Source organism: Dipodomys spectabilis, unplaced genomic scaffold (assembly GCF_019054845.1).
Source record: "Dipodomys spectabilis isolate Male_0828 unplaced genomic scaffold, ASM1905484v1 ptg000097l, whole genome shotgun sequence".
Taxonomy (NCBI): Eukaryota; Metazoa; Chordata; class Mammalia; order Rodentia; family Heteromyidae; genus Dipodomys; species Dipodomys spectabilis.
This window is the reverse complement of record NW_024870774.1, coordinates 4808268-4832025: the sequence shown is the minus strand read 5'-3', so window position 1 is coordinate 4832025 and position 23758 is coordinate 4808268. Positions and strand designations below refer to the sequence as shown.

Below are 23758 nucleotides of genomic sequence, written 5' to 3'. Positions count from 1 at the left end.
TGAGTAGCTAGGATTAAAGGCATGAACCAACAGCAAATGCCTTTGGGAAAGGCTTTTTGACAAAAAAAGAAATCCTAGAAATTTGGAAGATTAAAGGACTTTTTATGTTGGAAATGAACAATACAGCTTTGTGGGGAAAGAATTTAGGAGGGGAAAAACTGGAAAAGAATGAAGGATGAGGTAATACTGTTCAAAAGGAAATGTATCATTACCTGACTTACGTAACTATAACCTCTAGGTAAAATACATTTACAATAAAATTTCAAGAAAAAAGAGTAAAGGAATTTTTCAAAGTTTGGTGTTAAACACACACACACACACACACACACACACACACACACACACACACACACACACACACATTACAGTGGAGGAAGTGTGAGGCCTTGAGTTCAAACTTTATATTACCAAAAAGTGACTTAATTGTGACAAAATGTCAACCTTGATCTCTACATACTTACTGTATATTTACTGTTTAATCAAGACACATTTTATTTAACTTATTGCGGTTTTGTGCTTTGTAGTTCACACAGTTAAGTGAACTTTTAACCAGAGTTCAGTAGTTAGGGGTGTGACCACAAGGTGGCAGTGAAACTCAGCAGATATCCAATATGTTCATTTTAGTGGATTCTAAATGAATAGGCCAAAGGCAAAAGCAAATCTTTTTCTTATTGGCTATGTAGACATCTCAGGAAATACTACAACTGAAAGAGAGAAAGGGACAGAAGTGACATCCAGATAGGAGATCTTAAGTCTTCAACTGATCCTACTTGGGAAGAAAAATGAAGAGATTGATTAATGATTTATTCCTGCTCCTGTGGCTGCAGCTGCACTGTGAGTTGAGGATTAAGGGAAACCATATATTAGTGGATTTCTTTAGATATCCAGGAGAAGATCAGTTTATCCAAACTGTCTATAGTTACTGTAGGAAAAGACCATTCTGAAGAGTACTGACCTAACTGTCTCCTTTCTGTCTTTCTCTCTATATAGTGCTGAGCCAAGGAGAGAAGGTGGAGCAGAGTCCTTCTGTCCTGAGTGTGCAGGAGGGAGATGGATGTGTCATCAACTGTACTTACACAGACAGTGCCTTCTCATACTTCCCTTGGTACAAGAAAGAACCAGGACAGGGTCCCCAGCTTATTATAGACATCCGTTCAAATCGGGACAGAAATGAAAATGGAAAACTCCTGGTCTTATTGAAGAAGAATGACAAACACCTTTCCCTGCTCATCAAAGACACTCAGCCTGGGGACTCAGCTGTCTACTACTGTGCAGCAAGTACACATTGCTCCCCAGGCACCTGCAGCCCGTCCTCAAACCTGCCTCTAGGATTGCAGCCCACATCTTTCCTTGCCATAGCCCTTCCAGCCCAGCATTTGCCTATTGTTTGCAAGTGGCAGCTAACACAGAGATACTAAGAATAAATATTAAGAATAAATATTATGTTTAGGGGACATGGCTGTTGAGAACCTCTTATAGGTGGATTATTTGTAAGAGACAATTTTTTCTAGTTTATTTAGTATTATTTATAGGAAGGATACATGCTTTGAGGTGAAAGAAAAATCGGTAGAGCTAGGTTTAGGGATGGAACACAAGGTCTCATTTCCCAACCTCTCTGGGCATGCCAAATCCAGGCTCATCCTCAGATTCAGCATTTGTTAAGCTGCACTTAACAACTTGTTAGAAGCAACTAATGGTGGGTTCTTTTCTTTTTGTCTTGTGCCAGTATGTAGACTTGAACTCAGGGCTTGGACCCTGCCCTTGAGCTTTTGTGTTCAAAGCTAGTGCTCTAGCACTTAAGCCAAAGCTCAATTCCAGCTTTTGATGAGTAACTGAAAAGAATCTCATGGGCTCTTGTGGGCAATTGGAAATAAGAGTCTTATAGACTCTCCTGCCTGGGCTGGCTTCCAACCATAGTCCTCAGATTGTAACCTTTGAGTAGTTAGGATTGCAGGCATGAGCCAATGGCATTCAGCATGATGGTTTCTTAACTCAGTGCTTTATGAATTTATGATATCAAATTTCTCCATATGAATGACTTCAATATAAATATTGCCTCTCTATTGTGCATGGTGTTTAAGTCTTTTGAAAGTTTCATGATTAACTATTATATACTGTTAACTAAATAAAATATCAAAAGATAAAATTGGTAATTCTTTACTCAGACTATTTGTTGGGAACACTTAGTCAAAGGATACAAAGAAACTGATATGATGATTAATAAGTGTACAAGTCTAATGTACAATATAAGTACTGTAGTTAATAAAATTATACACTATTACATTTTTCTCAAATTAGTATTTTCTTGCATTTAACCTTCTCAAGTGCTCAAAAATGTAACTAAGTAAAATGATAGACATTTGTAGTATGCAACTTATGTTCACCTAATAATGTCATGTTGTAGACAGCAAATAATTCACAATAAAATTTAGTTAAATTCATCTTTCATTCGTATTTCTCAATAAAGGTCCATTGTTTCAAGAAAATTAAATTTACTCCTTGGATACAATTTTTATTGCCACCTTAAATTTCTCTAGTATTTGAAGAGTTTTATGTGAGCATTTATCATCTACATTAATCATCTCATAGTAGTGGGTTACAAAAGGAAGGTGGACTAATAGTTAACAGTTCACCACTAATTTTTGCTTAATCTTAACTTTTGACTGAATTACATATTTTATCTTAAATGTCTTTAAAAAACATATTTATACTTTTGTCAGCAAATCAGCAGAAATAAATACACTATGTAAATGTTTGATTCTCTAATTATCCAAACTCTAGACAAGGGTAGCAAAAGATCAAGAGCTCCCATATTTATGTAAGGATGAAAGTAATTGGAGACTAGGTAGGTGAGAATGATCTCTTGTAGCTGAGTTGTGGATGCTACTTATCAGCCAATTGATTTGCTCTAATAGGCAATGTTAATCAAATATATTAGTTTTCCACAACAAAGTTCTATATTGTAGCCCAGCCATCATCTGGCTTTTCTCATTTTCCCTCACTACACAATTAGCTCCTGGTCCACAGAAGCAAGTCGGCTCTTGGTTCGTCTAATTCTCCCTAGAAATCAGTATAGGGTGGGGAGACAACAGGGGCTTATACTTTATTGCTTTATTTCTTGGTTATAAAAGAGAAATGATGTGGTATTCATTTGGCTTACTTGATGTATCTTATTAAGATGACAATGGATCAAATATAAGAAAACAAACCATAATTATGTACCCAGAGTATTCAGGCAAAGTCAATACCCAGAATACAGAGTCTGCATCTCAGATCCATACACATTTAAGCGTTAGATCTGGCCATAGTGGTATGTTTCCTCATTTTACTTTTGTAACAAATTTGATAGCTTAAAAGGATAGGAATATATAAGAATAACAACATGTATTTCCCCCCACAGTTCTGAAAGTGTGAGGTTGAAATTTGTGTTCCTGGGTCTGAATCAAGATGTCATCAGACTGCATCTGGCAGCAGAACAGAATTTGATGGTTGCTACCATTTCTCAGCCTGTGACTCCATCATTCCTGACTCTGCCTCCTTGGTTGCACTGGAATCTCTTCTTTTCTTGTCAATCTCTCTCTAACCATATGTGTGATTGCACTAAGCTCTGATAATCAATGACACTCTTCAGATCTCAGGACCCTTAGCTGAATTATGTTTGTCTGTAACTGTCAGGGATTTGGTAGAAAAGAATCTGATACAGAGAGAGTTCTCCTTTTGCCTCACATTTTGACATGTCTTTGGTTTTTATTTCTAAATTGAGAACATAATAAATTAGGCAGAGTTCCATCAAAGAAAAACAGAAAGTATAATTATCTTATATTCTCAACGATCCCAATTTTTAAAGTATTTTTAAAAAAACAAATGTTTTGTGTATTTCTGTTTGTGACTATTGAATTCTAATACACAGCATATATTCAAACACTCTTCTTTGTTCTACAAAATCATGGCAACTGGTTGATACTATTTTATACATTCAGTTTGAATTATGTTCTGTATAATTTTAGTTGCCCCAGCTCTAGCTTAAATTTTCATCAATAGATTTTTATAACATTTACCAGGCTGATTTTATTGATCAAAATTTGCATTATCTATTCTAGTTGAGACTGTCTACTTATTGGGAATTTTCAAACAATAGCATTGAATAAAAAAATGGAACAAAATTTTCACTTTGTTGCATAGTAGTGACTTTGTAGAGTAAAATACCACTGACGTAAGCAAAGTCTACTCCAAGGTCTATATTTAAGTAAAGTTTAAAAATAGAAATGAGGAATATTATTGTGTCCATAGGTAGGCTGAAATCCAACTCTGTCCTGTGTTGATAAAGTGATTGATTTCTACTTTAAGAAGCAGTATAGGTGTTAGAACATCCATTTATTGTATCTTAGGTTGGTCCTTAGTAACAAATACCAACAGGTATTGTTACTATTACCCCCTTCCAGTCATATCACAGATGTAAGGACTGAGATTATGATATCAAATTAATTTCCTTTTGATATGCTTTAGATTATTTTCACCTTAGATTAATGGTTACAAGATTGAGTGTGTTAATGCTTACATCATTTGCATGAGAATGGATAAACCTGGAAAAAATACGTTAAGTGAAATAACTCAGGTTCACAGAAACAAAAGATTCTTGTTTCATCTCACATGTAAAATTAATATTTAAATTAATAATATATACTTAAACATATACAGGGCCATATGTATATACACATAAATAACTAAAGTGGTGTATGCAAGGAAAGATTGCAATGATATTCCCTTCAAACAATTAAGTTAGTATGTATTAAAATGAACATGAGAAAGCTAGACCTTGTGTTGTCCAAAGTGAGGGGATGATGTCAAAGGAAGGTGGAGCAGACAATGGTGGAAGAAAGGTAGGCAAATGTTGACATAATGCTCATATGTGAAAACGGAACTATGTAACTTGAGGGATGGGTAGAGTTGGAAGAGATGGGCGGCATTATGGAAGGGTGGCATTGATCAAGATGCATTATATCCATAAACTGGCAGGTTGAATTAGTACAACTATTTAAAGATAATGAAAAAAATTCTAAAAAGTAGGATTGGGTGAAAGTCTCAGCCAGCACAGAAAGGTTAGACATGATATACAAGTCGTACACCAGTTATTCTATGTTTCACATTCTCCTGCAGCAGCAACACACAACTCACAAACTCCTTCACCCTGGGAGGGCCCCTCAGAGCTCAGAGCTCAGAAGTAGAGGTAGCATACATTTCACATCAAAGGAAGAACACACATGCAGGTCTCCAGACGCTCCATGGTTTCAATGTGGCTGGTAGGGGTGGGCCATTGCAAATGCGTATCCTGTGTGACCTGAGCACTCGGAATAGGAATATCTTATGGGGACCTGGGAAAGGGGGCAACAGGAGGTAAAAGTGGGGTTTCTTTGATCTACACCACTTAACACTAAATTTTCTTTTCTCTTTTCTGTTTTCCCTTTCCTTTGCTTTTCTATTCATTGATGAGTATGTGTATGTGTGTGTGTGTGGTATTTGTTTGTGTGTGTGTGTGTGTGCGTGTACACGTGCATGCACGGGCTACTGGGCTTTAACTCAGAGCCTTACTCTCTCCCTTGGCTATTTTTCCCAAGGCTGGCACACTATCACTTGAGCCACACCTCTAGTTCTAGCTTATTTAAGTTCTCATGGATTTATCTGCCTGGGCTGGTTTAGAAGCACAATCCTCAGATCTCAGCCTCTTGAGTGACTAGGATTACAGGAGTGAGCTACTGGTGACATGCTCCCTTACACTTTCTGATTCTATCTTGTCCATCATGATCCAGTTTATCCAGAAGGTAGCTCAGATGCAACTAGCAGTGTGGGTTCAGGGGAAAGAGGATGTACTCCTGCACTGCACCTATGACACCAGTGTTAGAGACATGGTCTCTTCTGGTACAAGGAGCCCTGCAGTGGGGATATGGCATTCCTTGTTCTCCAGAACTCACAGAACCAGAAAAATGAAAGAGCAAGTTACTGCTTACTGGAATTATAGAAGACAAAGAAGTCTTTCATTCTTCTTATCTCAGCTTCACAGATGAGGGGCTAGCGTGTTAGCAAAACACAAGAGTTCTGGAGAGAGGCACACTACAGAACTCGGGGATTGCCTGACATCCACCTGCTATAGGGACCAAAGCAAAGAATCACTTTTTCAGGTAGAAAGTGGCTAGGTCTGTGGCACAAATGTTGTATTTGAGGGAAAATGTTTCCTCTGAGAAAATACATCTCTAGGTTCATAGGTCACATCTAGAATTATGACTAATTTTTTTTAAATCCATGAATCTTTGAAGCTAAACACAGACTTTTCAACAGAGGATTGAAAGGGAAGAATACCCATAATAAACAATGTGCTACTTGGCCTTCAGATTAATCTTGAAAGAAATTCAGAACTGTGACCAAAAAGTGAGCAAAACTTTGCAAGAAGTCTTGAATTTTCAATTGATCCACTGCTAATACTGAATAAATGATATATTATATCTAGTGTTTTAAATAAGAATGGGTTTTCAATATGTCATTGTATTTTTTATTTTAACAGAATTATGTAAATCTCAGGTGCTCAGGAAATAAAGCCAGAGTGATCATCAGTTCAAAAAAAAATTAGTGAGAGTCTGTCTCAGAAACATACCAAAGCAAAAGGGCTGGGCACCTAGATTGAGACATAAATGTTTTGCCCAGCATGAACAACAAACAAAGACACAAACAGGTATACTATATGACCTGCCTCATGCTTGAGTACAAATTCAGACTCCTTACTACCTCTAGCGCCAAAGAGCTCAGTTCCCCTGTGGATTTCTCCAGATGGAAATGGACTCCTTATTTATGTGTAAATAAAGTATCCCTCACAGAGGAAGCCACTGACTAAATGAGCACTGCGAGTTGTTGCAGTAGGGAGATGATCCTTAATGGGACCCGAAAGGCCAAAAAAAGGACATTGCTGCAACTGTTATGGAACAGAACAGGTACCAAACCTTGATAATACTCTCCAATCCCATGGCATTTCAGTGCCCAGAAAGCCTGATATGTGTTTGTGAATTTGTCATGATGTTTGTGGTCTTAAAGTAATGTCTGAACTCTTTCCAATGGAGTGGTCCCTGCAAGCACTTGCAGCCACACTACGAGTTGCAAACTCGGGAGCACTAGAATGCAAGATAAATCCTCATACAGACCAAACATAAGGGCCAGTGTCGTTGTTTTCTGCATTAATGGGGGAAGGATTCCACAATACAAGTTTCGAAATCCATCCTTTCTCAACAGAAGTACCGCATCCAGGGTTTTGAGTCCATACAGCTGCTGCCTAAACAGGAGCTTCTGAATGGGAAATGTGACCGTTGTTGAAAGCTGCACAACAGCTACAGAAGTAATGCTTCATTTCACCAACATTTGTAATGTGAGGTGATAGTTCTTGTTTTGAAGATGTTAAAATTGGTGACCTCTTTTCATGAGCTTCTGAATCCATGATGTTGCTTAAGATTGTTCTTCTTCATGAAGGAGTTTTTTTTTTTTTTTTTAACCTGAGATGCCAGCTGAGCCTGGTGTTATGGAGGATGACCGCTTTTTGGAGACTTTCCCAATTTCTTCCATTGTTACTGGTCGGCCAGGTTTTCTCTTCTGGAGTCAATTCTGATAACTTGATTTCCCATGGCCGCAGGCACCGGCCCTACGCCCCGAGCCGCCAGCCTGACCTCAGGACGTTAGGCGAGTGAGCCCCTGAAGCCTGATTTTTTATTTTTTTATTATTATTTATTGTGAAAATACCGCCCAAATGGGTTACAATTACATGGGCAAAATAACGAGTACATTTCTTATCAAGCATTGTTGCCTTCTCCTTTGGTTCCCCTTCCCATCCTTTCCCATTTCCCCTGCTCCCACCCACCCCCCACCATCCCAGCCAAAGTTGTAAAGTTTGTTTTTGGACATAATGACTTGTACATCTCATTGTCGCAATGGGTCCACCTGTACCCCTAGTTAAACAATTTTTTCCCTTCCCCTCCACAAATTATACCAACATCAAATACAGTAAAAACAGGTGTTATTCGGTGGGGGAGGGATATACAAAGCAAAAAAGAAATAATCTTATAAATATGTTAGAAAAAATCACATGAAAGAAAAAACATTTGAATATTTATCTTGGGTTCATTTCACCTACTATCAACTTATCTGACCTTTTCTGCTTGTCTCAGACATACACTAGTTATGTTTCTTTGGGCCTGGCTTACTTCACTTAATATAATTTTTTCAAAGTCTTTCCATTTCCTAACAAATGGGCAATGTCATTCTGATGGAGGCACAGAATTCCATCATGTATATATACCACATTTTCTTAATCATTCATCTACTGAGGGGCATCTGGGTTGGTTCCATATCTTAGCTATGGTAAATAATACTGCAATAAACATAGATGTGCTGGTATCTTTAGTATGCTCCTGTTTGTGATCATTCACATAAATGCTCAAAGGTGGAATTGCTGGGTCATAGGGGAGCTCTATGTGGAGTCTTTTGAGGAACCTCCATACTACTTTTCAAAGTGGTTGCACAAGTTTACATTCCCATCAACAATGCAGCAGTGTTCCCTTCTGTCCACATCCCCTCCAGCATCTGTTGTTATTAGAGTTCTTGGTTATAGCCATTCTAACTGGGGTGAGGTGGTATCTCAATGTTGTTTTGATTGGCATGTTTTTTATGGCTAGGGAGAGTGAGCATTTCTGCATGTGTCTATTGGCCATCTCTTTCCTCTTCAGAGAAGTTTCTCTTTAAGTCTTTATCCCACTTATTTATTGGGCAGTTGTTTTTTCGAGGATTTGTTTTTGGGAATTTAATTTTTTTGAGTTCCAGGTATATTTTAGATATAAGACCCTTGTCCGTTGTATGGCTAGTGAAGACCTTCTCTCAATCTGTGGGATTTCTATTGATCTTGCTAACTATATCCTTTGCCATGCAGAAGCTCTGCAGCTTCATGAAATCCTATTTCTCCAACCTTTCTTTGATTTGTTGTTTTTCTGGGTCTGTATTAAGAAAATTTTGGCCTGTGCCAAGGAGACCTATCTTGTAATGCTTTCAGAGTGTCTGCTTTGACTCCAAGGTCTTTGGCCCATTTGGAGTTGATTCTGGTACAGGATGATATATAAGGATCTAGCTTTAGTTTTCTACAAGTGATTAACCAATTTTGCCAGCACCATTTACTGAACAGGCAGTCTTGCTTCCATTCTATTTTTTTAGCTCCCTTATCAAAGATTAGATGGCTATAGGTCTTTAGGTTCATTTCTGGGTTTTCAATTCTGTTCCATTGGTTCTGAGGTCTGTTCTTGTGTCAGTACCAGGCTGTTTAGATTACTATGGCTTTGTGGTAGAGTTTGAAATTTGGTATTGATATTCCTCCAGGAATGTTCTTTCTGTTAAGGATCATTTTTGCTATTCGGGTCTTTTATTGTTCCATAAGAATTTTTGGATTGCCTCTTCTATTTCCTTGGAATATTGCTAGGTATCACATTGAATTTGTAGATAGCCTTGGTAAGTGTTGATCCTTCCAATCCAGGAGCATGGGAGGTTTTGTCACTTTCTAAGTTTTGTTTTGATTTCCTTTTTCAGGTTTTTAAAGTTTTCATCATAGAGGTCCTTCACTTCTTTGGTTAAGTTAATTCCTAGGTATTTTATGAACATTGCTGCAAAACTTCTCAACAAAATGTTGGCCAATCGACTTCAACAATTCATCCAAAAAATCATACACCATGATTAAACAGGGTTCAGTTCAGGGATGCAAAGCTGGTTCAATATATGCATATCAATTAATATAATTCATCACATCAACAAGAGAAAGGATAAGAACCACATGGTTAATAGATGCAGAAAAAGCATTTGACAAGATCCAACACCCCTTTAGGATGAAGGTTCTGGAAAAATTAGGAATCCATGGAACATTCCACAATACAATAAAGGTTGTATATGACAAACCTACAGCCAGCCTTATACTTAATGGTGAAAAACTAAAGCCATTGCATTAACTCAGGAACTAGACAAGGATGTCCACTTTCTCCACTTCTCTTCAATCTAGTATTAGAATGCCTAGCTACAGCAATAAGACAAGATGCAAACATAATAGGGATCCAAATAGGGAAAGAAGAAGTAAAACTCTCCCTCTTTGCAGATGACATGATCTTGTACTTCAAAAATCCCACGGACTCCACTCCCAAGGTCCTCAAGCTGATTCAAAATTTTAGCAAAGTAGCAGGGTATAAAATTAGCCCTTGAGGGGCTGGGAAGGTGGCTCAGTGGTAGAGCACTTGCCTTGCATGCATGAGGCCCTGGGTTCGATTCCTCAGCATCACATAAGCAAAAAGAAATAAGCTGGAAGTGGCGCTGTGGCTCAAGTGGTAGAGCGCTAGCCTTGAGCTGAAGAACTGAGTGACAGCGCCCAGGCCCAGGGTTCAAGCCCCACAATTGGACCCCCAAAAAAATTAGCCCTCAAAAATCAGTGGCTTTTCTATATGCCAACAATGAAAAAAGCGTGGCTGAAATCAGGAAAGCAACCCCATTCGTAAAAGCCCCACAAAAACAAAATACCTAGGAAGCTTGGTTTTTAAAAAAAATGTATTTGTATGTATATTCATCTATTCAAAAAATGTAGAGTGCCTACAGTGAATGGAAAACTCATGAGATTTAATGACATTGCTGCAACCCACAGTATAAAAGAGCATAATTCCTATATGACAAGTTTGTCTGAAACATACCATCCTACCCATAAAATAACCAATAAATATTTAGTCTGAAGGAGACATGGTGATGGAACAGATTGTATACTATTAGTCTTTCATTTCTTTTACAAGAAATATGTCAGCATGTGGACCATTTTACCAGCAGCCTGTTTTACTCTATGAGCACTCTTTAATTCAGTCTTCATTCTCTACAGTTCTCCCTCCAATTCCTGAAAAAGGAATTGCAGTGGTTGGTTGATGCCTGACTTTCATTTTAAGTTCCTCAGTATTTGCAATAGGACAGCTGAGAGTAAAAATATCAAAAGAAAACTTCTACTGCATTTCATTTAGCTCATTTTAAATTGTGGGGAAAGATCATGGCATTAACTTTATCCCCTAATCATGTTAAAGTGCACTGTTCGGTAGTATTGAGTACGTGACCAATTTTACAAACCTCTTCAGAATACCATTATTAACTCTGTAAAATCGAAACTGTGCTTCTTTTTATAAGTAAGCACCATCCCAACCTACTCTACATTCTCCCAGAAAAATCTGGGACTGACTTCCCCCATTTTCTCTGTAGTATAGTTCTGTGTCATGTCGGGGCACTGTGATTTAGAAGGTAGAGGAGAGGGAAAGGGATATGTGAATCCTATGCTATCTAGGCCTGAGATTTTTACTTAAGTCTTTGTCTAAGAATTTATTCACAGTCTACCTGTAAAGTCATAAATTTCTTTATCTGAATCTATGGGAAGTGAACCCCAGGAAACAGTCTACAGTTAGCTTCCATCCACATTACAAGAATACTTCAGGCTCAACTTCCATTGCAGTACTCACAATTTGGAGTCAATGAAACTGTGAAAGAAGACACTGATGTCAGACCATTCTATAGAGATTCAGCAGCTTAAATTACAGCCTTTTTTCCACACTTTGTCACACATTTTCACTTTTCAATGCTTAGATATTCAGGAATACCTGAGTTATTGTTTTGATAGTATACATTTTCTTCAGAAAAGTGATAGAATAGATTTTTTTAATCCTTATGATTTGAAACAATTTTAAAACAGAGGAAATATCATCTTTCAATAGTGATGCCTCAGCCAAAGACCACCCATTCAACTTTTTGTTTCACTTAACAAATATGCATTGGGTACCTGGGAAGTCAGTTGCTCTTCTCTGTGTAGGAAAACAGTACTGAAAACTGAGAATCACTCAATATTAATTTGTCCTCTTGTCACTTAATATGATTTCAGTGAAAAACACTTCTATGATATTACAATGGTTAGTTCAGTGGCTCACAATTAACACATGAAAATATTTAGTCTTGTGTTAAAATGTTTGAGGCAATGGATGTCTTCTCAGCCACACACACACACACACACACACACACACACACACACGCACACACACGCACACACACACACAACTGGGTTGGTCTTCTAATGTACATTACTATCAACTAAAGACCTAAAAATATCATTGCTCTCCCATAGATTGATAGAGAACACTTGAAGACTGACTTAAGACTTACTCATAAATGAGGTCAGGAGGAGGACATACTTCTGACTTTGGGAGAAAACCAGGAAAACTTTCATCCCAGTTCAGTCCCTGTCCACCAGAGGGAGCAGCTCCCTAATACAAACTCATTTCCTGTCTGAGCTAAAGGTTTAGACTCATCCATTCTACATCACTTCAACATTTCTTCCTGTGAAGAGTTTAAAGATGAGAACTTCTCCAGGCTTAGTGACTGTGATAATCTTAATGTTTGGTAAGTAAAATCAATTTTAAAACTTGGATACTTTCTTCTATAAATTCAGCAAGATATTTAACCATAAATATACTTGAAAGCTTTATTCCCAAAGTGCCACCATTCTCTTTTTCCTCCAGGAAGGACTTGTGGAGACTCTGTGACCCAGAAAGAAGGCCACGTGACTGTGTCAGAAGGGGCTTCCATGACCATAGACTGCACTTATTCAGCCACAGGGTACCCTTCTCTCTTCTGGTATGTCCAGTATCCTGGAGAAGGTCCCCAGCTCCTCTTTAGGGTCTCCAAGGCCAATGACAAGGGACGCTACAACGGATTTGAAGCCATGTACAATACAGAAAACACCTCCTTCCACTTGAAGAAAGCTGCAGTCCAAGAGTCAGACTCAGCTGTGTACTACTGTGCTCTGAGTGACACAGTGGCAGAAACCACAGGGGAAGCTGAGCACAAACTGAGTGACAGCAAGGGTCTGGCTGCTGAACTTCTTCTCTGGCATCTGTGTGGTTTCAGCACAGTCCGATGCATACACCCCTCAACTTCTCTGCTGATGTAAAATCATTCAAATGTTAGAGCAGGTGAACAAGAAGTGAACATCACCATGCTCAGCTGTTCATTACTGAATCTGAAACAGGTTCTTATGGTGGTCTAGTAATACCAATGTGAGCCAGGTAAAATTGAAATGGTCTCTGTAGTTATTCCTGCAAAGACCAGCTCCATATCTTGTTCCAGGTCACCTTGGTCCACATTGCTCCATCCTATTGCTTTTTAAGGGGCCACATGTAACAAAGAAAGTGGAATCTGCATGATAACCCAATAACAGTGCATGGAAGGAGAGGTCACAGAAAGGCCACAGCTCTTTCCCTACTAGGAATTCTTCTTAGAAAAAGAAGGGACAGGAAGAGAAGGAATAAGGAGAAAGAAAACCTTCTCATGGAGAAAAAAGGACTTTCATCATTTAGAAGAAAGGTTGCTTGGTTAGTAAATCAGAAAGACAAAATGCCAATGCTCAAAAGAAAGACAAAAAGTAAAAGTATAATTGCAGAAATAATTAAAGTCAAAGTGATGAGTGTCCCTGGCCAGTTCCCCATATCAGCTGGCCTTCTTACAAAGCATAAACAAGGTAGTTAACTTAACCAGTGGAAGGTTAAGCACACGTTTCATCCTTAATACCACAAACCTTATGTGAATGATAGTAAAGGGTCAGAAATGGTGGCAAATACCTATCATTCCAGAGTGAGTTTCAAGATCAGCCAGAATAAATTTTAATGACAGTCTATCTCAAGCAATGTGTGGTGATACAGACCTGTCACCTCAGCTCTGCATGATGGGTAGGTACTACTCAATATTGTAGTCTGAGCTTAACTCCAGGGAAAAGAGAATGACATCTAAAGAAAAATCAAGTATAAAATGGCTGGGAGAGTAGAACCTATCACATAAAAGCCCCTAAATTCAAACTTCGGCATGAGAAAATTTTTAAAGTTAAAAATTTAGAGAGTAAGAACTGGAAAGGCCATGAGCCTCTGAAGTGTAAGGCAAAGGTGATGACTGCAGAATTGTGTCTTCTGTATCTGTACCTGGGGACCCACTCTGTATTCATATTGCTATGAATTTTTTCATTGCTTCACCCAACATCTACATTTATTGTGATGATTCTTTAATGCGATTGTGCAACTTGTAAGTCTAACTTTTTCAGTGGGCTACTATGCTCCACACTCATGGAAGAGTGGCTTTTCAGTTCAAGTTTCAAGTTTGCATCCATATGGGGGCAAAACTTCCTCCTTTGTCTCTTAAAACCCACACAGATTGGATGAGTTCCATGCATAATATAGGGGACAAAGTATTTTGCTTGAAACATACTGGCTTAAGTATTAATCTTCTAAAAAGAAACCTCAGGGCTGGGAAGGTGGCTCAGTGGTAGAGCACTTGCCTTGCATGCATTAGGCCCTGGGTTCGATTCCTCAGCACCACATAAGCAAAAAGAAAAAAAGCCAGAAGTGGCGCAGTGGCTCAAGTGGTAGAGTGCTAGCCTTGAGCTAAAGCGCTGAGGGACAGCACCCAGGCCAGAGTTCAGGCCCCACAACCAGACCCTCCCCCCAAAAAAAGAAAGAAAGAAACCTCAAAGTGACATGGGGAATAAATTTACAAATACCTGGATACAGTAGCATATCCCAGTGGGCACATAAAATCTCATCATCTTCAGCTTTAGTAATTTTTTTCTGAATGCCTACTTTGTCCTTTAAAACTAAATTATACAGCTCTCTTTTGATTTTGAATACTCTATATCTTTACATTCCCTTTCAACCTCACTGTATATTTCATCTTGTCTTACACTAAGTCCCCATATGTCTATACTTTTCAGATTTACTGATTGTCCATGTCACTGAGAAAATAGTGGTAATAAAAAATATTTCATAAGCATGAGTATTTTACTCCTTCCCGGCATCCAAGCTCCAGTACTTCTCATTTCCTCTCATTCAATAAGTTCTCCAAATCAGGGCTTTGTTGACCCTGAGCACATGTCACCACATCTGACCAACACACACTTGAAAAATAACTGTAGGACTAATGAGTTATTAAAGTACTATTGTCACTACCTGAGCAAAATCACCAGCTATTCACTCATAAAATTTACTATGTAAGTTTTTTGCACAATCCACCTTGTAAAGATTCAGTAGCCAATAGAAAATATAATTTTATACACATGAGCTACTTTACTTGAAGATTTAAATTCATTCTAACCTCTTCCACAGACCTTTTAAGTGACTTGTTTCAATTTTTCAAAAATTGCAAGATGTTAAAAACCTACTTTCCTATCAGAAAGCTAAAGCTTAATTTATATATCTGATGTCAGATAGAGCCAGATTTCAAACTGTGGTCCTCAAATATATGTCTTAATTACCAATCTGCTGTCTTTATATAGACCCTATGGGCTTATATTCTATATGCCACTGTGAGGAGAGGAGAGGAAAATCATCCAAAAGCTTAATGAGAAACCCTAGCTCTGGCCCCAAGATGTCTCTGTCTCCACTGTTTCTGGGCTAGTATGTACTGAGTCTGGTCTCTGACTGACCATACTCTTTTCAAATCCTTCTGTTTGACCTAACAGAAAAGAGAAGATGTTGAATTGTCAAATCAGCTTTCAAGGCAGACCTCTCTGCAGAATCAGAATGGAGAAATACTTGAGTTCCTCATTAGTGGCTTCTTGGCTTTGTTTTTGTGATAACTTAATGAAAAGAGGTCACCAGGTTGGATGAAAATGCCCACAGAAGTATTTCTTAGATTCTGGGATAAAGGTGAATATCTTGTGGTGGGAGGAGGCAAAAAAAATAGGCACATTATCTACCTAACTAGAGATTCATTATGGACTGTAAAGAAGGGATGCTAATTAGAAAACATTAAGATAATTGAACAACTGAAGCCTTTTTTTTTTTTTTTTGGTCTGGTCGTGGGGACTGAACTCTGGACCTGGACACTGTCCCTCAGCTCTTCAGCTCAAGGCTAGCGCTCTACCACTTGAGCCACAGCGCCACTTCCAGTTTTTTTCTTTTTTGCTTATGTGGTGCTGAGGTATCAAACCCAGTGCCTCTTGCATGCAAGGCAAGCACTCTACCACTGAGCCACCTTCCCAGCTGGACAACTGAAGTCTTAACTCTCACATTACAGAATTTTCTGAATAGGAGTGAGTGGTCAAACTGGAGTAGTGGCCTGAGTCCCTGACCATCCTGGAGGTAGAGAATTGCACTCTCAGTACAATTACACCATGAGCCCCTTTCACAACCATAAGGTGGCAAAAATGACACAGGGAGAGGCCCTGTTTCCCTAACAAGGATGAATTTCATGGAAAGCAAAAAGTGGAATGGAAGGGACACAGCAACTATGGATGTGGCCACCAAGCACAGCTCCCTGCACATCACAGCTTCCTCCATCGTGGATGTATGATGTTCTTCTACAGCCAGTACATGAACCTGTCCCTGGAGGCTGACAAGGATGCCTACAGGTGGAGCAGGGGTGTTGTATGTATGTTGTTTATTGTTTTTATAAAGGAGCTGCTGTTTTTTTCCAGACACAACAGAGTTTGAGGGTGAACCTGGAATTCTATAGTCTAAAATATCCTCAGTCAACACATAAAGTTAACCAGGGTTTCTGTTTCTGTGAGTAAGATCATCATACTTCATCACAGTTTGAAAGCTCAGTGTAAAGTCCAACTACAGACAGAAGGCTGAATGTAATGTCTTGACCTGTCTCTTTGTCCTGATTAGCTACTCAGGCTTTTTCTCCTAGTTGTTCAGCTTCACAGCAAGCTCACTGTAGAGGGAGAGATCTGCTCCACTAATTTAGTCAGGATCAACATCTTGAACACTCTTCTGTCATATTCTGTAACTGTTCCAGAGAAGGTCTTTTTGCTCCAACAACTTGGCAGTGTGACTGGTAAGTGCAGCCAAGGCTATCCTGGGCTTTTCAGCTGCTGGTATCTAAAAAAAAACACTTAAGAGATAAGCAGCCTACATGCAATTGAGAGCACTGTTTGCACAGGCTAGGAACAATTAGAAACATTTAAATATGGTATTTCACATAAGTAAATACTTATGTGAAAGGCAAATACTAACTAAAGAAACCACAAAAAACATAAACTGATGTATTAAAAATGATTGTCTTTGGGTGGTAGGACCATGACTTTTTGTGTGTGCCAATCCTGGGGCTTGAACTTAGTATCTGAGAAGTGTCTCTGAGCTCATTTTGCTAAAGGCTAGTACTCTACCACTTGAACCACAGCTTAACTTTTTGTGGTTAATTGGAGATAAGGGTCTCATCAACTTTCCTACCAAGGTTGATTTTGAATTGTGACCCTCAGCACTGTACCTCCTGAGTTCCTATGATTACAAGCATGAGCCACTGGTTCCTGGCAGGGAAATATGATTATTTAAATCTTACATATTTAAAGTGATTACATATTCCAATATATTATTTAGTTAATTTAATATCATTTTGATTGTATATACAGATTCATTTCTGCAGTTAGTAAATGGATATTTCATGATTGTTTGATACCAGGCCCTGCACAGTTCATTGTAACTAGTCTGGAGCTAAGTTGAATGTCAATGCTTCAAAATTCTTTCAATTCTTTCAAATACTTCAAGGCTGAGCGCCAGTGGCTTATGTCTATAATCCTAGCTACTCATATGGCTGACACTAGGAGGATCACAGTTAGAAGCAAGCCAGGCCAAAAGAAAAATCTAAGAAATTCCATGTCACTTTTATCAGCAAAACGCCAAACTGGAGGCATTACTCAAGTAGTACAGAGACAGTTGTAAGAAAGTTGTCTTAGAGCACAAGGTCCTGAGTGTCTCTCTCTCTCTCTCTCTCTCTCTCTCACACACACACACACACACACACACACACACACACACACACACACACACACAGAGCAAATTTAAAGGTATGTATCCATCAAATACATCTTTTTTTCAGTTAGGAAATTAAATTAGATTTAAGCTAAATTAGATAGTTCAGATTTCTTCTTTATATTTTTTCTTCTGTATAATTACTAATTCATCAAAAAATGCAAATTTCTATATGCAATAAAAGTGGAAGCAACAAGTCCTCTTCTCAGTGTGGTTTCCATTTAAACAGGATGAGCAGCTGTTTGTGTGCAGCAGAGCCCATCACTCATGAAGACCCATAGAGAGCACCTGCCATTCTCAACTGCACATCTCAAAACAGAAACATCTCCAACTTATACTGATTCCTGTAATACCTTGAGAAAGATCTCTGTCTTTGGCCTTAATTCTACCTAACCAGCCAAGAGTAGTAAAGTTAAATTAAATTATTTATTGAAAAGAAGTTCCACAGCCTCCCTCTTGTACATTCATTCACCTCCTTCTGTGCTTTGTGTCTCAGTGTTCCCCAAACACCTGAAACCTGAATCCCAGCTCTGCAGTTTTCAGCCTGGCCTTGTGGGTGGGAAGGAAAAGTCTTTTGTATTTATTAATGGAGTTTCCTTTACAATATTACCTCAAAATTTATGGTATATCATACCATATTTCTTAGGTGAAGAATCTGAATGTAAGCTGACTTAAATTTCCTTTCATTAGTATTCCATTTCTTAGGGTAAATAGCTCTGGTCTTGGGCCTGTTGCTGACAAGTTGTGTCCACTGTCCCTCCTTTCTCCAAGGAAAAACTCCTTTGAGACTCAGGCTCTCCATAAAGAAAGCCAAATTTTACAAACTATATACCTTGGCAGAATTTTATATGTGTCCGATATATATTAATTTGCTTTTTCCACATTATATTTAGTTATCTCCAAGCCAGAGAAAAAAAGCATTAAGGGCATAACCTCAAATTATCACCTTTATATTTGTGTAGATATGCATTTTTAAATCAATCACATTTATACTATCTCTAATTATCCATAATTATAGAAAATTATTTAATGAACATACGTAAATAGTACTTTTAAAAATAGGCACAAATACAAGATATGGGAAAATATAAGTATTTTCATATTAAGTAGTTGTAAGTATTTGTTCAAGTTTTATTCTATTCCAGAAACAAATTCAAGTAATTATCCCTGGTAGAGATTTTATAAGTGATTAGATTATAAAGGGTTAAAGGTCATGACTGCAGTGAGTGGATTGTTACAAACTCTCCTACTCCTACTATGTGTGCAGTGGCTCTTAGGCTTCTCACAAGTCATCTTAGTGTACTGCACTAATATGGCAGATGAGTCTTCATTTCATTAACATCGATTTTTAAAAATGCTTATTCATTTTATCAGAGGTTTATTACAGGTTTATTTTATCAGAGGTATTATATCCTTTAAAAAAAGGTCCACTTTAAACTTATTTTGGGAAACCTAGATTTTTCATAAGCAATTCAAGGCTTTATTATGGTTGTGAGGGGGATTATCAGCTCTTGGATTTCATGTTTTCAAGCTAATGTGTATTTTTGTTATTATTACACTGGTATTGTCATTAATAATCGAAGATAACTGGGTCAAAGATGAAGAACTTACTCTTGGCACAGCAAATAGCATACATACTGATACATTTGCTTCCATTCCCCTTTTTCTTCCATTATGTTCACAGAGGCCCTGGTTTGTACTGGTGGATATATGCCTGTAATAGTATTGTGTCACAGCTGAGGCACTAAGCTTCATGCTTCCCTATTTAATAGAAATAGGAATAAACATTGCTGTTAGTACCAGAGCAAGACTCATGGTGGACAAGCTTCAACAATATCTGCTCCTGGTCCTGCATACTGGTTTGTCCTAAAAATATTTCTCGTGAGTATGGTACTTCACTAGCCACTCTGATTAATCTGAACTAAATATATTCAATTTGTCTCAATAATAGTTAATTAAAGCTATTTATGCAGAATTCTAAGCAGTGAAATAGAAGTAATCTTTTTTAACCAAATTCATTTGTCCCACGATGAGAAATTTATTCAGTTGTGAGAAAGCTCCAGAATATAGATATCTAGTGTATTATGTGTTCCCCATTGTGGCCTATGAAAGGGAGTTTAGATGAATTTGCTGATTTTTGGTTTAATTGTCAAACTGACTGAAGCCTAAATACAATTCCCAGTTGAAAAATTACAATGGACTTCACTCAGTAGACACAACATAATAAGAAGGCTAGTTTTATACTGTTTGTTATTCAAACTAAACTGTATTAATATTGGCATTACTTCACTTTGAACCACTGGAATGATGCTACTGAGCATTTGGAATCTCTGTAGACATTCTAAGACTAACCCTGAACTAAGATGTGATGATGTAAGTGTTGGTAAAGGTTTATGGAGAAAAGCTTATGCTGATTCATGCATCTATATTATAAGCAGAATTGAAAAAGAGAAGCCATTTTCACATTAGCTTCTTGTTCCTAAGGAATGGAGAAGAGATGACAACCCAGGATAGATTGACAGCTGCAGGTGCTCCTGGAGTTCAGCAAGATATACTGCTGTTTTGCAGGTCTGTCATTCTTGATCTGGAACACAAACAGAATTATTTCTCATCCTCTTTTCTTTCTGACAGTTCATGCTTTCGCTTGTTAAAAATCAGGGTTGTTACTTTCACTTAAAAAAAAAAAAAGTAGCTGATTGCATAATTGTATCTTCTTTATTTCCTGGCTGAGCAGCTAGCTCCAACTCAGGCCTTGGAAGAAAACTAAAGAGTCATTTAGCAGGTCACAGGAACCTGACCTGACTTTCCATGCTCAGCTACACCCAGGAGAAAGTCACCCAGCCCAGGCAGAGAAAACTCTGCCCCCAGAGAAGTGGCTTTCTTCACTGGGTAAACAGAACCAGAGGCTGCCCCTCCCTACAGCAGCCTAGACAATCAATTGAAATTCAATAAACATAAACCCTGAGAATGGCTCCAGACTGGGCTCTGTGAGTGTCTCAGAAGCTACCCCCTCAGGAAAAAGCTACTATTTGCTGAAAGGCCTCAACTCTACCCAGAAACTAGCCCCATCGTAGCATCTCTAAACTAGAGGAAACAGCCATCTCCCTCTTTTGTGATACTCAAAACTGATCTCCCACCCACTGAACTAGCCTGGGAGGAGGAGCACAAAATCCTGGGTAAAGCAGAGCATTTTTCTGCCTGCTCAAACAAACTAACTTAAGAAACCAATCAAGCCTCAGGAAAACCAAACACCATAAACAGACCAGAGACTCCACCAAAAGACTGGTTACGGACACAGGGGAGATACAGGATCTTCCCATTAGCCCCCCCCACACACACACACACAAAAGAAAAATTAAAGAACTCTTTTTTGTACCTTTTTAAAAATTTTTATTTTTAAAAAATGTTTTCTCTCATAATATTTATTTTAGGTTTATATATGTGTGTGAGTTTTTAAATCACTTTTAACCTTTTAGTCCTTATTTTTTAAAATTCTTTTCATTTTTTTCTCTTTCTTTCTTTTTTTCATTACTTTAATTGCTGTTCTGCTCATCCCCAAATATATACCCGTGGTTGATTATTAGACCTTATCCCCATTGTGTACATACTTAATCCAGAAATTTATTACTCAATTCACAACCTCTTAGACTTAACTTCTTTAATACCATTATTATCTCTTTATATCTATATAATTTTCAAGTAACTAATTTTAAGAATTTTTATTTTTTAGTTTTTCATGTCTCCTTTCTATCCTTCCCCTCCTCTCATCCTATCCTTTCATTCTCTCAATATCATTTCTTTAAACTTACATAATTTTAAGTGTTTTGCTTTATAAATTTAAATTTTTGTTTTTCCATTTTTTCTTTTTTTTTTAATCACTCTCCTATCATTCTCTCCAATCCATTTCCCTCTCTGAGATTAGGGCTTGGTTAAATTCATACTCCTTTTACCTCTCCACATCCCTCTAATCCTATTTATGCCCACATTTCTCCCTAAACCTAATAATTCCTGCTTTGCCAAATTCTTCTTTGCTATAATTAGCCCATTAATCCATAGTTGTTTGATGTTGAGTAGATTGTATCTGTTGAACTAGATTGTATCTGCAGCCATTTTGACTGTGAAACTACAGGACTCTGGTTGATGCTTGCCTTAAAATAGTATTCTAGCACAAAATGGGTGTTACTTTCATACCAAATGGGCAAAACAAGCCAGAAAAACACAAGAAAAATGGCAAGTCCGGGTATCTCAACTTCCACTCATGATAATCAGATGACAGAACAGTTAATGAATAATCCAGAGGAGAGTTCACAAAAAGCTCTACAAATACTACTGGTGTACATGGTGAATGAAAAGACTGAAAACCTTCAAAGAACTCAGTGTGAGTGTGATAGGGAGAGAGAAGAGGCAAACCAAAGATTAATACAAGAATCTCATGAACCTGAGGAAGCTATTCAAAGATTAAGACAGGAATTGCATGAGCAGGCTGAGAATAGTCAAAGAGAAACTCAGAAATTGTGTGAGCAGGCTGAGAACAGTCAAAGAGAACTACAGGAATTGTGTGAACATGAGGAAGTTAATCAAAGAGTAATACAGGAATTGTGAGAGCAGGATGAGAATAGAAAAAAGATCAATAGAGGCATTTATGGAATCCATAAAGAGACAGCTGAAAGAATTCAGGGAGACCCCAAAGGGAATGCTGAATGGAGCCGACAGAAGGAATGGGAGTCCAAGGAAACCATAACCAATCAACTAAGTGATTTGAGAATAAAAACTGGACACCAAATTAAGAAAGTAAAGAAGTTCATACAAGATCTAAAACAAAGCTCCAACAAAGAATTTGAAGCCATCAAAAGCTGGCCAATTAGACGGAAATGAAATAAAAAAAACAAAGTGGAAAGTATTGACAGTAGGTTAGAACATGTAGAAGATGAAATCTTGAGGATTGAAGACAGCCTAGATCTTATAGAGAAAGAACATACAACAGAAGGCTTAATCAGGATAATGGCTGTAGAGGAGCACCTAGAGATAGAAGTTAATGGTCTAGCAAATTTGTTTAACAGTATCCTAGCAGAGAACTTCCCAAATATACAAAAAGATAGGCCTATTTAGATTCAAGAAGCTTTCAGATCCCCAAATAGACCAAACCAGAACAGATCATCCCACCTTCACATTATAATCTGCACAGGGTCAATTCAGACCACAGAAAAGGTCCTTAAAGCTGTCAAGGAAAAAAAAAATCAAACACCTATAAAGGGAAACCAATTAGAATCACCTCAGATTTCTCAGCAGAGACAATTAAAGCAAGAAGAGCCTGGAATCATGTATGCCACAACCTAAAGACAAAAAACTATCAAGCAATGATACTGTACCCAGCTAAACCGAAGGTCAAATAAAAATCTTCCATGGCAAAGAGAAACAGAAACAATATATCTCCACCAAACCAGCCTTACAAAAGATACTTACAGATGTCCTATGCATAGAAAACCAACAAGATCACGATAAAGGCAAAGAAATTGCATCCAAACTGAGAATCCAAGAACCATAGGAAGAACCCAGTTTTTGCAGCCACAAAGAAGGTGGATAACATGGAAGGAAGTACCAAACACCACTCAGTCATAACTCCCAACATTAACAGACATAACTCTCCAATTAAGTGACTTAAACTGCATAGTTGGATTAAAAAGCAAGATCCTTTTATCTGCTGCCTTCAGAAGTAACAACTTGCCCATAAAAACAAACATATTCTGAAAGTGAAAGGCTGGAACAAAATCTACCAAGCAAACGACCTCCCTAAACAGGTGGGAGTTGCAATCTTAATATCAGATAAAATAGACTTTAAATTAAAATTACTGAGAAGAGGTAAAGAAGGTTACAACATACTA

General features: G+C 37.9%; 1 pseudogene and 2 gene segments (V, D, J or C); 2 read left to right on the top strand and 1 right to left on the bottom strand.

Moving 5' to 3' along the window:
- The first annotated feature begins 714 nt into the window (after positions 1–714).
- On the top strand, positions 715–1831 carry LOC122113444. The segment is given in 2 exon segments: positions 715–834; positions 991–1831. Coding segments are annotated over 2 exon segments (480 nt in total).
- Positions 1832–5834: 4003 nt separating this feature from the next.
- Positions 5835–7616, bottom strand: LOC122113429 (annotated as a pseudogene).
- Positions 7617–12405: 4789 nt separating this feature from the next.
- Positions 12406–13027, top strand: LOC122113428. The segment is given in 2 exon segments: positions 12406–12477; positions 12597–13027. Coding segments are annotated over 2 exon segments (477 nt in total).
- The last annotated feature ends 10731 nt before the right edge of the window (positions 13028–23758 follow it).